General features: G+C 48.7%; 1 protein-coding gene across 6 annotated transcripts in view; it reads right to left on the minus strand.

Moving 5' to 3' along the window:
* Nucleotides 1-15,464, minus strand: part of CASZ1 (castor zinc finger 1) — a 435,323-nt gene that overhangs the window by 124,457 nt on the left and 295,402 nt on the right. For 2 of the 6 annotated variants that reach the window (XM_081015955.1, XM_081015953.1), the window contains exon 1: nt 716-893. The exons of 1 other annotated variant lie outside the window; for it this stretch is intronic. In XM_081015955.1, coding sequence (XP_080872081.1) covers nt 716-764 — 49 coding nt within the window. In that variant the 5' untranslated portion in view covers nt 765-893. Of the gene's footprint in view, nt 1-715; nt 895-15,464 lie in introns of those variants that run through there. 3 more of the 6 variants (XM_081015956.1, XM_081015958.1, XM_081015957.1) reach the window with 3 other exon arrangements.

Consider the following 15,464-nt stretch of genomic DNA (forward strand, 5'->3'; position numbering starts at 1 on the left):
GAAAGAAAAGTGAAACAGTATTTGTACCGTTTGCACCTGACAGCAAAGCCCCCCCGACACCACCGAAAAAAGAAAAACAAGTGCTATCCATCCCCCTTGCCATCTCTCTGCAACATTCTGGCAGATCTTTTAAAAGCCTTTTGAAAGTTGACATATGTAAGCGCTTGTCGCCTCCGAGTGACAAGCCGCTCATCACTCTTGTCAACAGCCCTCCATCCCCCAGCACACACAAACACACACACACAAACACACCAGACATTTTCAACTTGGGCTTCCCCACTAGAAACACAACTGAAAGTTTTCTTAAAAAGAAGTGAGGAGCTAAGTGGTTTGTATATTTTTCCTTTCTTTTTTAAAGCAGAACTACCCAACTCACACACCCAGCAACCTTGAAGTCGAGAGTGAAACATGAAACCGATCAGCTGCGCTCGCTAGTTTTATTAAACTAAAAGAAACTATTTATAGACAAGCCGAGCGTGGTCGGTCCGTCCACGGTGGACGGACACGCTCACAGTTAAAAAGAAGGGGGGAAAGGAGAGAGAGACATAAGGAGAAATAAGAAGACAATGAGAAATGAAGAGGAGAAAAGTCAAAGGTTGCCTCCCCGCCCCCCGCCGGCACACACTTTCCCCTTTTTTGGTACAAAGTAGGAGAGACGGGGAAATAAAAAGGAATGAACAGACTAGGGGGAAAAGCACAATTGTGCCTTACTTACCATAGTCGGAGAGACGAAAGCCGAATTCACTTAAATAATCAACTTTCATAATACTTAATTAATACCTAATTGCAACTGATTGCTCCCCGAATAACAAGTTGGTTCAAAATACTGATGTCATTGCTGCCGACGGTCCTCCCTGGGAATCCACTTGGGCACCAGCTCAGTTCAGTGGCGGAGAGTAGGAAGGGGGAGCGGTCTGGTGTCAGAAGTGATGGTGATTGGCAGGAGAGCCCTGGCCCCGTGGCCACGCCCCCTACCCACCCCCTCCGCTCACCCGACCTCCCCTCCTACTGGCTGGAGGGCAGGTGAAAGAGAGCAGGGGAGGGAGACGGCTCAGTCCCTGCCTGGTTGCCTTTGAGGAAGGAGGATGCTCTCTGGGAGAGAGAGGGAAGCCAGCTAGCTCAGAGACAGCCAGCCAGCCAGCCAGCCAGCCAGCCAGCTGTGCTTCAAGAAGGGAGGGGGGGTAACGAAAGGGAAAGGAACACTCTCAGCACACACACACTTCCCAAGCCTATTAGGGTTGCTTCCCAGGGGCTGCCTATATTGCTCTGGGTGCTTTACTCTTGTCCAGGAAAATAGAAAAGAAAGGAGCAAGGAGGTGGTGGGATTCAGTATATTAAAACTGGACTTTTGGGGGGGGGAGAGGGGGTGGTGGTGGTGGCAGGAATCAGGAAGCCTGCTCAAGTTATCCCAAGCATCTTGAATTTAGAACTTGTTCCCACTTATATCATGACCCATTTGCTCTCCCCCGTCCTGTGCCTGCTGCACACCGGACTCTCTTGGCTGCGCCTTTCTGAAGGAATGGGTTCCTGTGGATTTCTGAGGTTTGGAATTCATGTTCAGAACTTTGCATATTGCATATACTTTTAAGCCACTTTGAGACCCGGGTGGCGAAAACCAGGATATACATTTATAAAATATAATGATGGCGGCAATGAAGCAAACTTTTCACTTAAGAAACATGTCCTGCCATTTTTTTATTTTTTCCAGAGGCTAGGTGCTCTCCCCCTTCTAGTAAAAACAAGCCCTGCTACAAGGCCAGATTCCACCCATTCCTCCAGCCTTGCACATAAGCCCACCAGAGTTTCACCAGCTTGCTCACCATCCAGCGCCAATTTGTGACTTCAAAAAAAGAGAGGGAATAAAGTGTTTATAAAGTTTCTCTGGCTGGTGGCCTGTAGGTTGATTCTTACTCACCACAGGCAACCAGCCAAATGGCACATTAAAACACATTCAGCGCTCACTTAGATAGTTTGTGGGAAAATACCTTTTGGATTACACCTTTCAGAGTCTCGCTTTCAACCACCTGCCCCCCCCCAAAAAACCTCCCCCCCTACCCATATCACCTAATTCAATATCATCAGGATCTGCACCTTCTAGTTACAGATAACTGTTCCCCGTCACAACAGAAGACTTATTCCTGAATCTTAAGAACCTAAGAAAAGCCCTGCTTGATCAGACTAGGAGACTCTCTAGCCCAAGAGTTTGTTCCCTTCACTGGCCAGCCATAGCCTTCAGAGAGCTGCTAAACAGGCCTTGAAGGAAACAGCCTTTCCCTGCTCTTGCTCTCCAGGAATTGCTATTCAGCAGGTACACTGCTGCTGAGCATGGAGTCTCCATTTAGCTTAATGGCTGCTGAAAGACCTCTCCACAAATAAACTCCCCCAAAAGAACCATGCTGAAATATTTCCAAATATGGACTGGGGGCCAGTTAGCACCATCTACCACCTCAGTGTTACCAGACATTGTTTTCCCCACACTGCTGAGGCCTTGGACTATCCTACCCTATTCTTACTATTCTTACTTTTATTTCCTCCAAGGAGCTCAATGAGGCATACATACTACTCTCCCTGATTTATTCTCACAACCACCCTGCGAGGTAGGTTAGGCTGAGAGACGGGGACTATATTCAGTGCTAGTCCTAGAGTAGACCCACTAAACTTAATGGGCACAGCTAACTTTAGTTCATTAATTTCAATGGGTCTACTCTGCATAGGATTTGGCTGGATACCACATAGCGGCTGGCCCAAAGGCATATCCAGTGAGCGTTGCAGCTGAGTGGGGATTTGAACTCTGGTCTCCCAGGTCCTAACCCAACACCCCCCCCCCCCGCTCTGGCCTAAGCGGGGGGAAAAGAGGCCCCACCCAAAGAGGTTGGCTCCAGATGCACGTCCGTGTAAACAAGGGAAGAATTAAGCTCTGGCGCACAGGCACAGCGAGTAAACACGAACTAATGGATCTTGAACATTGCATTTATTAAAGGATCACTCAACAGGAGATTTTTTTTATTTTTATTCTGTTTCAGAAAGTACTCTCAAGCTTGTGAGGTGTTTTGCAGGGGAAAGGGGATGTTTTCCACCTCTGTTCTTTGTAGGAGGGAGGAGGAAGAGTTTCTGCTTTTCTTGCAGTTATGCAAAAATGTGCCCTTATTCCTCCTCCACCACCCAATACGCAAATGGCAGCTGGTGCTCTTGCACAGGCAAACCTCCTAAAGGTATCTCAAGCTACTCTGTTGCCAACAATGGGGAGTCAAGTCCTGGTTGGCCTGACTCTCACAGGAAAATGATGGGTAAACATGGCCATGTTCCAGAACTGTTGTGTTCGGGAACTGTCAGAAGGACATGAGAATAGCTCTGCTGGATCAGGCCAGGGGCCTGTCTAATCCAGTATCCTGTACCCAGTAATGGGCAGCCAGGATAGCCCACAAAATATCTACCGTTTGATCTGTGTCCAATAATCAAAACGTGCACCTGCTCTGCTCTTAGCTCTCGTGGCTAATAACCACTGATGCACCTACTTCCCTCACCCCTTCCCACACATTCCTCTAAGCTCTTTTGATAACTACTTCTGCTCCTGAGCACCACAACATCCTGTGGCCGTGAATTCCACAGGTCAATTACATATTGCCTGAAGAATGTCCTTCCTCCAGCCCATACTGGGTGCACGGCCAATAGATTTTGCCTGATAACTTGTAGCCTATGCATCAGTGAACAAACCTCTATCGTGTGTCCTCCCTCCTTAAATACCCACTTCTTACTAATCTCCCATGGATTTAAATCAATAGGGTGAAGGGTTGGGCACAGAGTACATCCTGTGCCTCTTGAACAGGACTTGGTACAGGTCACCTGGGCAGCAACACCATGTTTGAGTGAGTGCAGGCTTTGGAACAACACCCTTACTGCTCTGGAGTGAGAGAAGAAAAGAAAAGAAAAGCCAGACACCCTGAAAAGACCCATTGAATTTAATGGACCTAATTTAGGCTCCATTTGCAGAGTGGCAGGGACAACCTAATCAGTTGGGTGGAGTACAAATAATAAATCATCATTATTATTACTATACACATAAAGCAGTACCATACAACTTTTAACACTCATGGCTTCCCTCTGCCAAAGAACTCTGGGAACTGTAGTTTGGGAAGGTGCTGAAAGTTGCTAGGAGATTCCTATTCTCCCCGCAGAGCTATAGTTCCCAGAGCTCTGTGAGGAGGAATAGGGGTCTCCTAAGAACTCTCAGCACCTTTCACAAACTACAGTTCCCAGGATTCTTTGGGGGAAACCAGCTGTGACTGGTTGAAGTGCTATGGTGCTGCTTTAAATGTGGACTGCAGATGGGCCCGATACAATTCAGGACGGCCACACTCCCACATGTTTCCCAGGCAAGCCAAACCAGTTAGCCATGAGGAGACCGCAGGCGTCAGGATAAAAACAGGCCTGAGCAGCCAATGACACCTGATGACTTCAGAGAGCGAGCCAAAGAGTGTCTGGTGTTCAAACAACTCCCTTATCAATCACAACTGCGACTTCATTCATTGGCTAAAAACACTGACAGACGGAAGCAGCTATTGAACAAAAATTACTTTGAAGAGTACTTGCACATTGTGCTTCTTAACTTCCTTTTTAGAAGGGCTGGCGACCCCCGCCCTAGCGGACTAGGATCCACTAACAGTGGTACCTCAGGTTACATACGCTTCAGGTTACAGACACTTCAGGTTACAGACTCCGCTAACCCAGAAAAAGTGCTTCAGGTTAAAAACTTTGCTTCAGGATGAGAACAGAAATCGGGCTCTGGCGGCGCAGCAGCAGCAGGAGGCCCCATTAGCTAAAGTGGTGCTTCAGGTTAAGAACAGTTTCAGGTTAAGTACGGACCTCCGGAACAAATTAAGTACTTAACCTGAGGTACCACTGTACTTTAATCGGGGAGGAAGAGAAATCAAAAGTGGCAATAAGACAGCGAACTAAAACACTGATTTGCAATGGCAAATCATTGTTTGTAGTCATGTTTCAAAGGCACCCTTCTCAGTTAACAATACACATACAGGCAACTCCCTATTTGCGCAGGGGTTGTGTTCTGGGTGCATCAGCGGTAGTGCGTACTTTTAGGATAACTTAGAGAGAGACTGGATGGCCATTTGCCATGGGTGCTTTAGTTGAGGTTCCTGCATTGCAGGGGGTTGGACTAGATGACCCCCAGGATCCTATCCAACTCTACTATTCTATGATTCGAAACAGCATCACCCAAGGGAGTTTGGCCCAAGGTCTGCAGAAGAACACGAAATCCATAGGGTGAAAAGCCCACCAAGCAGTTTAAGAAACCCCAAAAGAGTCTGCTGGGGGCTGAGTGTGCTCAGCTGCTACAAAATGCTGATTGATGGTGGTGATGGGAATGAGACGGAGTATTCTAGAAAAGGGCAGGGCTGCCTGGCAGGCACTCCTGAACCCCACATATTGCAACATTTTGTTGTAGGCCATACTTGTGCTTTATTAACACTCATCATGTAAGCAGCAGTCACACATGTGAAAAATCGTTCATAATCAGGGCTCTGCATGCCAAAACTGTGCCCCGCAAGCAGATAATTTGTCAGTGGGCGTGGAACTCAGCCTTCTGAGAATCTCCACTTTCTTTATTAAATGTTTCTAGTCAGGAAGTTGCAAAGTTGCAAATACGATGGTGTATGTAGGTTTAGGAACAGGGTTTTAATCTCACCTGTGCCGCCCCAGTGTTGTTAGACTACAACTTCCATCATCTCTGAGCACTGGCCATGCTGGCTGGGGCTGATGGGAGCTGGAGTCCAGCAACATCTGGAAGGCCACAGGATCCCCAGCCCCTGTTTTAACCAACCTTTAAAAAAACTGGAGCAGGCACTCATGCAGAGACACAGCAAAGAGCTTCCTTTCTGGGTGGCGCTTTCAGATCCTCAGAGCCTTTTTTCACAGATGGTGACCCTGTGGCCTCCAAAGGCTGTTAGAACTACAACTCCCAGCATTCCTATCTGTTGGACATGATACCCAGGGCTGATGGGACCTGGAAGCCAGCAATGTCTGAATAGTCCCTGCCCCATCCCTGCTTTCCTTATGAACAGGAGAAACGAAAACATTGTGGAAGCAACTGGCAAATCGGCATAATCTATACAAGGGGCAGAACAGAAGTCTTTCCTCCTGGAAAAATGTAAGCACTAGATTCTTATGCGGAACTGGCTGTGTTCCCCTAAATCTGCCTCTGGAATTGAAACTTGGTATCTCCCAGGCACAAACCCTAAACTATGCTCCAGTAGGAGCATGGGAAAGTGTTGTACACTGAGTCAGATCACTAGTCCACCTTGCTCAGTGTTGCCTACACAGACCAGCGGCAGCTCTCTCAAGATTTCAGACAGGGTGTCTCTCCCAGCTTTACCTTGAGATGGTCTAACCACGGATATACATATTGTCCCCCTTTCCCTGGCCCTGTTCCACCACCACCCTGACCTAGGACCAACCTAACTCGCAACAGAAACTGCACTTTTAAAAACAGGGTTACTCTGTTTCTCCCCCTTTCCCCAGTTTTCCCCAGACTCTTCCTCCTCTTAAAAAAGACCTCTGAATGAAAAAGCCTTAAAAGTGGTGGCCCCCCCAGCTGGAAACCGACATGCAGATAAATCTGGCTGCCTCTCTCCCCTGTGGCAGGCTGAGTAGAAATCTCTCTCTCTCTCTCTCTCTCTCTCTCTCTCTCTCTCTCTCACACACACACACACACACACACACACAAGCTATTTGGAAAGCAAACACTTGCCCCCTGGTTTTAAGCCCAGCCCTTGCCGAATCCACCCAGCCAAGTACAGGATGTTTAAAGAGAAGTAGAAAAAACCCCAACCTGCACAAAATACCTATTTAATCAGGTAAATAATCTGTCCATTTGTTTTAAAGAGAGAGGCTTAGGTCTATTTACCCAACACACCTAGGAACTCTCCCCTCACATTCTTTCCTTCTTTTATAAAATAGCAACTTTTTTTTAAAAAAAAAAACAACACACAGAAAGGAAGACCTGCAGAGGAAAAGTACATTAGATGTGCAGGTGAGTCCGTGCATGTGCAAGCACAGAGAGTCCTGGGCTTCCTTCCTGCCCCCCACCTCCTGCCACCAGGTAAAAGGAAAAGAGGTCCAGATTTATGCAGGGGAGTTATGGCGGCATGTTTAATTAACGTTTCTGGATTGTGACAAGGCTGCGTAAGACCCTATAAAAATTCAGGGCGAGCCGCACAGCTCTGCCCCGGGCTTCCTTTGGCGCGGAGTGTGCGCCGTGCAGCTCGCACGTGGAACACACGTCGGAGGGAGAGAAATTCCCTCACATGGACAAAGTTCAACCTCTTCTCAACCACGCAAGCGTCTCCGCCGCTCGCTGCAAATCCCCTGTGCTGCCTCCCCTCCGATGTCTGCTGTGCCTGACTCGCTACAACCTGTACAAACCAGCCACTGGGCTGCTTCCCACTCCTGTACAGCCCCTGGCATGCGGGCATATTCATCTCGGCCCGCTTGCTGGCTCCTGGACCCATTTGGCGAATGGCCATGGTTGAGCCTCAGAGGGGGTGGTTTGTTTCAGAAGTGTAGGACCCTGTCAGGCACTCTGGTTGTCTCTGAGACCAATGGTCAGAGGTGAATATTTAGGGGGCCCCAGGTGCCTCGTCCTTGACCTGCAGGAATAGTTACCCCCAAGTGTGTGCCTCAGTGGGCTTCCTTTCCCCATCTACACCCCTTCAAGTAGATGTACTTTGCTGGTGGGGGGGAGAGAAATGGGTAGCAAAACCATTCCCCCCCCCTCCATAGGGTGTTGACTGCTTTTAATTATTCAAGGCCTGCCAAGTGTTCAGAAACTCAGATGAAAGGTGATCAGGGCGGACGAGGGATGATTATTAATGATTAATAATTATTATTGTTATGGAGGCACAATGATTCCAGAGGTGCTGCGGCAAAAGCGGCGAGGGCAGTCGCATCGGCGGGATTCCCAAAAGCTATGGGTTCAAGCCATGCCTGTAGCCGTATCAAATGTCCACCCCAGATCCCAAGCCTTCCGTACATCGTTATTTATTTAAATTAAAGAATGCTGCCAAGTTCCCGGGATTCCAGGCAAGGTGCAAAGCAAACAAAAGAAGCCGGTCGTTAAACGAAAACTCGACGTTACCAATAAAAAGAAAAACAGCAAGGATGTAAATCCTCTTGACATCCAGATTATCCATCAAAAGGGCCTCTCATGAGGAAGGATCTGTACCGTCTTGAAAAAGATTTGGAGGGCTTTGCACCGGCAGGTCTCATTGGACTCGGGAGAATGATGGTCCGGTGCTAAGAAGGATGAGAAGACTTGGCAGCAGGTTCAAAGGGCTTTAGCGGATTTGGGAATAGCAGATCACCTTCAGAGCATTCAGGACAGCCATCCTGGTGCCTGGAAGCTTATACAATGCTCCTAACCAGGGGTAGCTAACCTGCATCCCCACAGATGTTGTTAGACTACAACTCCCATTATCCCCTGAATGCTGATGGCTGATGGAAGTTGGTGTCTAACAAAATATGGAGGTATAGCCAGGGTCAGCCAGCCCTTGTCCTAGACAATCAGGAAGCAAGGCTGGAAGAGAATCAGGGTTCAGAAATGGGCAGCAGGCTTGGCACATTGTAGGACAGATAAGGCCCTGGGTTGTCCACCATGCAGCCTCCAGGGCCAGTGTAATGTTTGGAGGGAAGACACAGCACACGGCAACCATGAGCTCAAAGATGGAACAAGGCTTCAGAACAATTTTTCAATCCATGTCTCCCCTCCACCACAATGTGTAGAGAGACACAGAGGGAACACACAGAACTTTCCTTCTTTTTAACTTACGAAGCAGCTGTCATGTTTCAGGGTCTGATCCTTACGGTACAGTGGACGCTTGGGTTGCGAACGTGATCTGTGCGGGATGCACGTTTGCAACCTGCAGCATTCGCAACCCGCGTCTGCGCGGGTTGCAATTCAGCGCTTCTGCACATGCAGAAAGCACGATTTAGCGCTTCTGCGCATGCGCGACCGCCGAAACCCAGAAGTAACCCGTTTCGGTACTTCCGGGTTTTGGCAGTCCGCAACCCGAAGACACGCAACCTGAAGTGGCTGTAACCCAAGGTATGACTGTATTGTCACACATTTCCTTGCCACTTACTCAGAGCTGCCTTCCCACTCTCTATGGGTTTTCCCTCCTTGCCCCAGATGACGTCTCTAAATAAGTTTGATTCCACAAATCTGGCTCCTGGGAGCACTGCGCTCTCTTTCTGGCTCCTTCCCTAGATCAGGAAGTCTATTAGGCAAATCGAGTTGTCCTATTTTAAGTCAATTCCTTGTTTTGTTTGATTCATATTTCGTCAAGAGAGGCGCCTGGAGGCCTCCAGGCCTGGGCGTCGGGCACAGCAGGCAATCGGTGCTCTCTTTTCCGCCGATTCCACCTCTTTTCCCTCCTTGATATGGTTTCAGTTGCTTCACTGCCAGCATGACATGGCAGACGGATGTTGCCAAAGCCCGACACTTTGAGTATCAGTGTACAGGGCAGGGTCCCCTAAAGCAAGCGGGCCGGCAGGATTGCAGGATCCTAGCTCACTGCGCCTACTAGTCATCTGCTACAGTCATTTAACAACCTTCTTTTTCCTCCAGTTTCCAGCCCCTGTGTTCCGAGATGGAGGGCAGCCTGCCTCTCCTTACCTGGCCCCCGTGCCCTCTGCACCTCCATCTCCCCAGCTTGACTTATGTACACATCTGATTTGAGCAGCAAAGCCTTTGGCAGAACCAGAGCTGGAAGTTCAGGCTCCTTGTCTGGCAGGGAGCGCTAGGCCACTTATAATGAGAGTTGGGCCATTGGTCAACCTAGCTCAGTATTGTCTACACTGATTGGCAGTGGTTCTCCAGGGGATCTCTCCCAACTCTACCTGGAGATGCTGGGATTGAACCTGTGACCCTCTGCAAGCAAAGCAGGTGCTGTACTACTGGGCTACAGATCTAGGAAGGTCTCCTTGTAGCCTTCTGCAAAACATGGGCAGGAACAGCTTCTGGAATGCATTGGCATAATTGCTTTTGGCCCAAAGAAGACATTTCCCCTGTCAGCTTGTCAGGAGCACTAGAAACCTTCTAGTTTGTGACCTGCTACACACTGAGGAAGCGGAAAGACAGTGGATGAAGACCCAGGTTTCAGTTACGTTTCGCACACTGCAATGGCCAGTTGTTTTTTCTCAACCTGGTATGACTATTTTGGCTTCTGGTTCAGCTTTGCTCTTTGCTTGAGTCTATGATTCAATTACCTATGATTCTAAGATCACACCATAATAATAATAATAATAATAATAATAATAATAATAATAATAATAATTTATTTATATGCCACCCATCTGACTTGCATTTAAAGCACATGGCTTCCTCCAAAGAATCCTGGGGACTGCAGCCCACCCCTCACAAAACCGCAATTCACAGCGCCCTTAACAAACTGCAGTTCCCAGGATTCTTTAGGGGAAGCCATGTGCTTTAAATGCATGGTATGGATGCAACCTAAAGCACATGAGAGTTTTCTCCACTGTTTACCTCCCTTCTGATACACAGTCTGGATTATCTTCTCTTCCCAGTTTTGAGGAGCCATGCATAGCACCCTGGTATCCCTCCAGGATGTGAGGCCTAAGGACACAGCTGCCCCTTAGGACATATGTCCAGAAGTTGACAAACTTCAGGCTCACTCGTCTGCTGCTACATTTTGCAACTTTTCAGGGATCATCCACTCCCTCCCTCCCTGCGCAGGCTTTCTTCCCAGTCCTTCCACCTGGGATCTATGATACTTTAGGGACAGCCTCAATAAATCTGAGATGCTTGGGAGAGCCGCTTCCCAGCATGAAAAGGCCTGGCTTAGGGTAGGGTGGGATGTTAGCTATTTGCTAAATGGGTGACAAAGGAAGGAACAAAAAACAAACAAACAAAAAGGCATTGGCGAGGCTGGATTACTAAAGGAGATCTTCTTTACTGCCCAGTTACTCTTGCAACGAAAAGCAAGTAATGCATGTCTCCAGGCAAAGGAGCATGTGGAATTAAACTATTTTTGAGCTTCTGGAAAGATTCTGCCTCAGGTCTAGCCACGCCAGGATAGAAACTGCTGCCTGAAAACTGTTAACGTGTGCACAAGTTAAAGCAGGTTACGCAAGAAAAGGGATCAAGCTTGCGTTTTTGTTGTAAGCTGAAAAATGAACGAACTTTTTTTCTAAAGGATTAAGGTGCGCCAGTGGCATAGCGTGGGTTACCGGTGCCCAGGGCGGGGCAAGTGCTGTGCCCCCTCTGGTGGAATGGGCGGCTGGGGTGAAGGCATGCAGTGGGGGCATGTGTGGAGCCAGCACGGAGAGTGAACGGAGTCCAGGAGGTGCTTTCCCACCTTCTTCTTCCTCCTTCCTTGGGGGGCGGTGCGGGTGGCAGCGGCATGGCACGGGGGTTAGGGGCACATTGACAGGTACCCGTGCTGGGAGAGCAGAGGGGAAGGGAGGAGAGCGGCTGGCTTGGAGTGAAGGCAGGCAGGTGGACAGCAAGCGAGCGGCTGGGCTAGCTGCTTGTACTCCAGTAGCGGCTTCTGGCATGTACATGGAGTGCCCGCCCCCCTGCTCTCCTTCCCTCCCTGCAGGCCCAGCGCTTTGTGCAGTGTTCAAAGATAGCCAGACCAACCTCGCCTCTCGGCCAGCCCAGGGTCGGGGTCTCCATGGGTCCCTTTAGCAGCCATGAGGCGGAGGAGGCACTGCCTGAACCCCAAAGATCTAGCCTGGGCCTGGCTTGCCTCCCCGTAGCTCTGGAAGGTAGCAGGAGCTCAGCCACACAGCATCACTGAGGGAGACTGCTATGGGGGTGCCTGGTTGCGCCCTTCAGAATTATGCAACCGGGGCAATCACTGCTACGCCACTGGGGTGTGCACTTTAGAGCAAACTGTGCTAAATGTCCTCCTGCTGTTTCCAACAACCAGTTCTGACTATTTCCGACTCTGGTCCCACCCATTACTGGCATATGGCCCTTGGAAGCTTGCCCAGGAAGGAATGTGGCCCTCTGATGGAAAAAAGGTCCCCCCATCACTTCTGATGTTAAGCATGAGTTCTCAGACTAAAAGCACATGTGGATAACTAGCAAAATAAATGGAAATGAAGGAAATAAGGTGGTGCCAGGGTGATACCAAGGATCTTGGGGTGTTGGGGGGGGGGAGAGGCAGAAGTGGAGGACTGGGGGGAGGAGAGTGTGAGGCAGACGTAGCGATTGCATTATCGAAGGAGGCTGGCTTGGCATCACCATGCAATCGCCTTGGTAATCCTGTTAGCCAGCAATCTCCATTCCGAAAGAGCTTCATTTCTTTGTGAATATTTGTAAACTAGATATCTAATGGAAAATTATAGGAAAATTATAGTGAAATTCATGACGAAGAAATCCGATTAGCCCTAATTCAATTATGCCATCTTAGCCCACACTGCACATTTCCCATTTTTTCCCCATAAATACCAATGCCAGGGGTCTGGGTAATCAAATAAAATTGAAAATCATCTTCCCATTAAATTCAATTAGCTGCAATTTCTAAAGCCTATCAGAGATTTTAATTACTAAATTATAAAATTCTCCAATGCTAAATTGAAACAAAAAAAATGACACATCCTTGAGTTTCAAAAAATAAAAAGAAAGGGGAAATTACAAGAAAAACCTTTTTTTAAAAAAACATCCTCCCAGTCTTTTTGGTCCACAGCATATGTTAAATGAAAAAGCTTTGTTTTCTGCCAAAGGCTAAAAGCAAGGGAGAGGACGGCACATTTTGTGCTGAAAAACTAGGAGTGTCTGAAATGGACCATCCTCCCTCAAAATGATGCTTGAACAACATCAATCCATTAAGACCTTGCAGGTTAGACATCAGGGTTTTGGTTCTTTGTTTACCTGCTGTGCAGCTGACTCAGAGGCCACTGGTCAGAGGAGGGTGGGAAATTCAGGTCCTTTTAAGCACAAACGTGTCACAGACTAATATCCTCTTTCTCTTGGGAATCACAGAACACTAAAGAGCCAATCCAGTACCACTGTCAGCTTATATAGCCTCAGGATTTGCTGGTGCTCCCTCAGTCCAGGCAAACCCAATCTTGAGTTGAGTTGATCTCCCTCATTTGTTTGCTGGCCTTTACCACAGTGCCATGGTCTTTCCTGGGCAACCTTTGGGGGAGGCCCAGAGGCAAAAATGGGCAGGTCAACAAGTGTATATATATTTAAAAACCTTTGTGCAGTAGGCTGCCTTCTATGCACACTCTCGCCACCCACCCCCCTTCCACCATTCAGACAAGCAAAAGACATGGTCAGGATTCAAGGGGGTATCAAAAAACACTCAAGGCAAAGCAAAGCTAGTGAGGGGTTTCTAGTGTGGGGAGATTTCCAAGGGCCAGACAGAGAGGTCTAGAGGGCCACAGTTGCCTGCCCCCCCCCCGGCCTGAAGTTTCACTGCTCTACCACTACCACCCACTGCCACCTCCACTGCTTGAAGCACCTTCCTGCTTCATCAGTTATCTCAGGCTGGACCTTGCCATCACTCAGTTTTGTGTGCCTGATCCCACAACTAAAGGGAAGAACAGAAATATCTCAGTCCTTCCCCCGCCACACTCCCCAGTTTGACTTTCCACACTGTAGATAAAGAATAATGGAGCCGTAGTGTTGGAGAGGGCTTCGCTAGTCAACTCGTCCAGCTCCCTCTAGGAACCCAGAGATCTAGAGCAGCCCCAAACCTCCTGCTTTAAGACCCCCAGCAAGGGAGCGCCCACCCTACCACCACTCTAGGAAACTGGTTCCATTAGGCTTCCCCTGATGTCAACCAAAACCTGCCCTCTTGTAGTTTAAGACCTGCAAATCCATTTGTCTAGAGAAGGGTTTCCCAAACTTGGGTCTCCAGCTGTTTTTGGACTACAATTCCCATCATCCGTAGCTAGCAGGACCAGCGGTCAGGGATGATGGAACTGTAGTCCAGAACCAGCTGCAGACCCAAGTTTGGGAAACCCTGGTCTAGAGTCAGATCCCCCTCCCTGCTCCAACATGGTGCCCTCCATCTGCAGAGCATCACACTGGTTAGCCCTGTCCCAGAAAAACGATGGGGAACCTGAAGGCTTCCAGATGTTTTTGAACTCCAGCACACATCTGCTCTAGCCAGCATGCCTAACAGTCAAGGATGTTGGAAACTGAAGTTTGTGGGGTTGGGGCGCCAGTTCCCTACCCCTGAACTAGAGCAACCTCCCCGTGGTGCTTTACAGATATCATCCCTGGCCATACTGTCTGTGGCTGATGGGAGATAGAGCTCAAGAACATCTGGAGGGCACCAAGTTGGGAAAGGCTGGTATAAAAGCAATGAACTACTCTATCCCTTTTCTAAAGGTAAAGCAAAGGATAGGGAAACACTTTAGCTCCACTGCGGAAATATCTACTCCTAGGCATATATGGGATGCGTACACAAGGAAGGTTGGAATCCCCAATGTCCCCAGCTGGAGTAGTAAATGCTGCTTGCTTTTCCCTAGTTCTGGTGACACCCAGCAAGGCTGAGACAGTTCCACTTTCTTGACTGGGATGGCTTTGCAAAGACAAAGTTGGAACTCAAGGGGCTCCTTCTGATGTCAGGGATTCCCGATCCTTGCCTGCAATCTGGGAATCCTTCCTGGCCTCTTGAAACCAACAAACTCTGTCAGTTTCGAGGCAGTCACTAGGCAGATCCGGCTTGCTTTGTGCCACTCTGGCAGAGCTGATACCAAGCTCCATTTGCCAGGCGCCCTGGAGTTGCCAGTCTGGGGAGTCGCCCGCAAACAAAACAAAAAAAGTTAATTATCTCAGCTTTTTTTTTATTTCTTTAATAAATAAGAGAAACTGGCTGAGCCGGATTCTTCGCAGGGCCCTTTCTCCCCCTTTATCATCCATCAGTTTCTGTGACACATTATTCAAAAGGATATATAAAAAAAAGTTTTGCAATGTTCAGGATTGTTACTAAATCCTTTTTTTCTCTTTCCTGCTTTCCACCTCCCTGCTCGCTTTGCTTCTTACAGTGCCAGGCAAGCGGGTGGGGGAAATAATAGTAAATAAATGAGTAAGAAAAAGCCCAAAGCCAGGAAGGGGGAGGCTCGGGGGTTGGTCGGCCGCTGCTCCTGCCTCTGCTGTGGGTCGCACAAGAGAGTTGGCACTGGGCCCACTTGCACACCTTGCTTGCCGTCTCGCCCTGGAATGTTAACACGGGCACTGCGGAATTCCCAGATCCTTGCCACCAATTAATCAGAGTCCCTTTTGGGAGCCAGTGTGGTGTCACGATTAAAGTGTCAAGCTTGGGCTGGCGAAGCTGGAATCCTTCCTTCAACTGCAAGGCTCGCTGGGTGCTCTTGCTACCTCTCGGCCAACCAGCACCGCAGGCTTGTTGTGAGGGTATAGTTGCTAGAAGCGGGCAGGAAGTGGAGAGAGAGAGCCACATACGTTGCTT

Source organism: Podarcis pityusensis, assembly GCF_964106645.2.
Source record: "Podarcis pityusensis genome assembly, chromosome: 8".
Taxonomy (NCBI): domain Eukaryota; kingdom Metazoa; phylum Chordata; class Lepidosauria; order Squamata; family Lacertidae; genus Podarcis; species Podarcis pityusensis.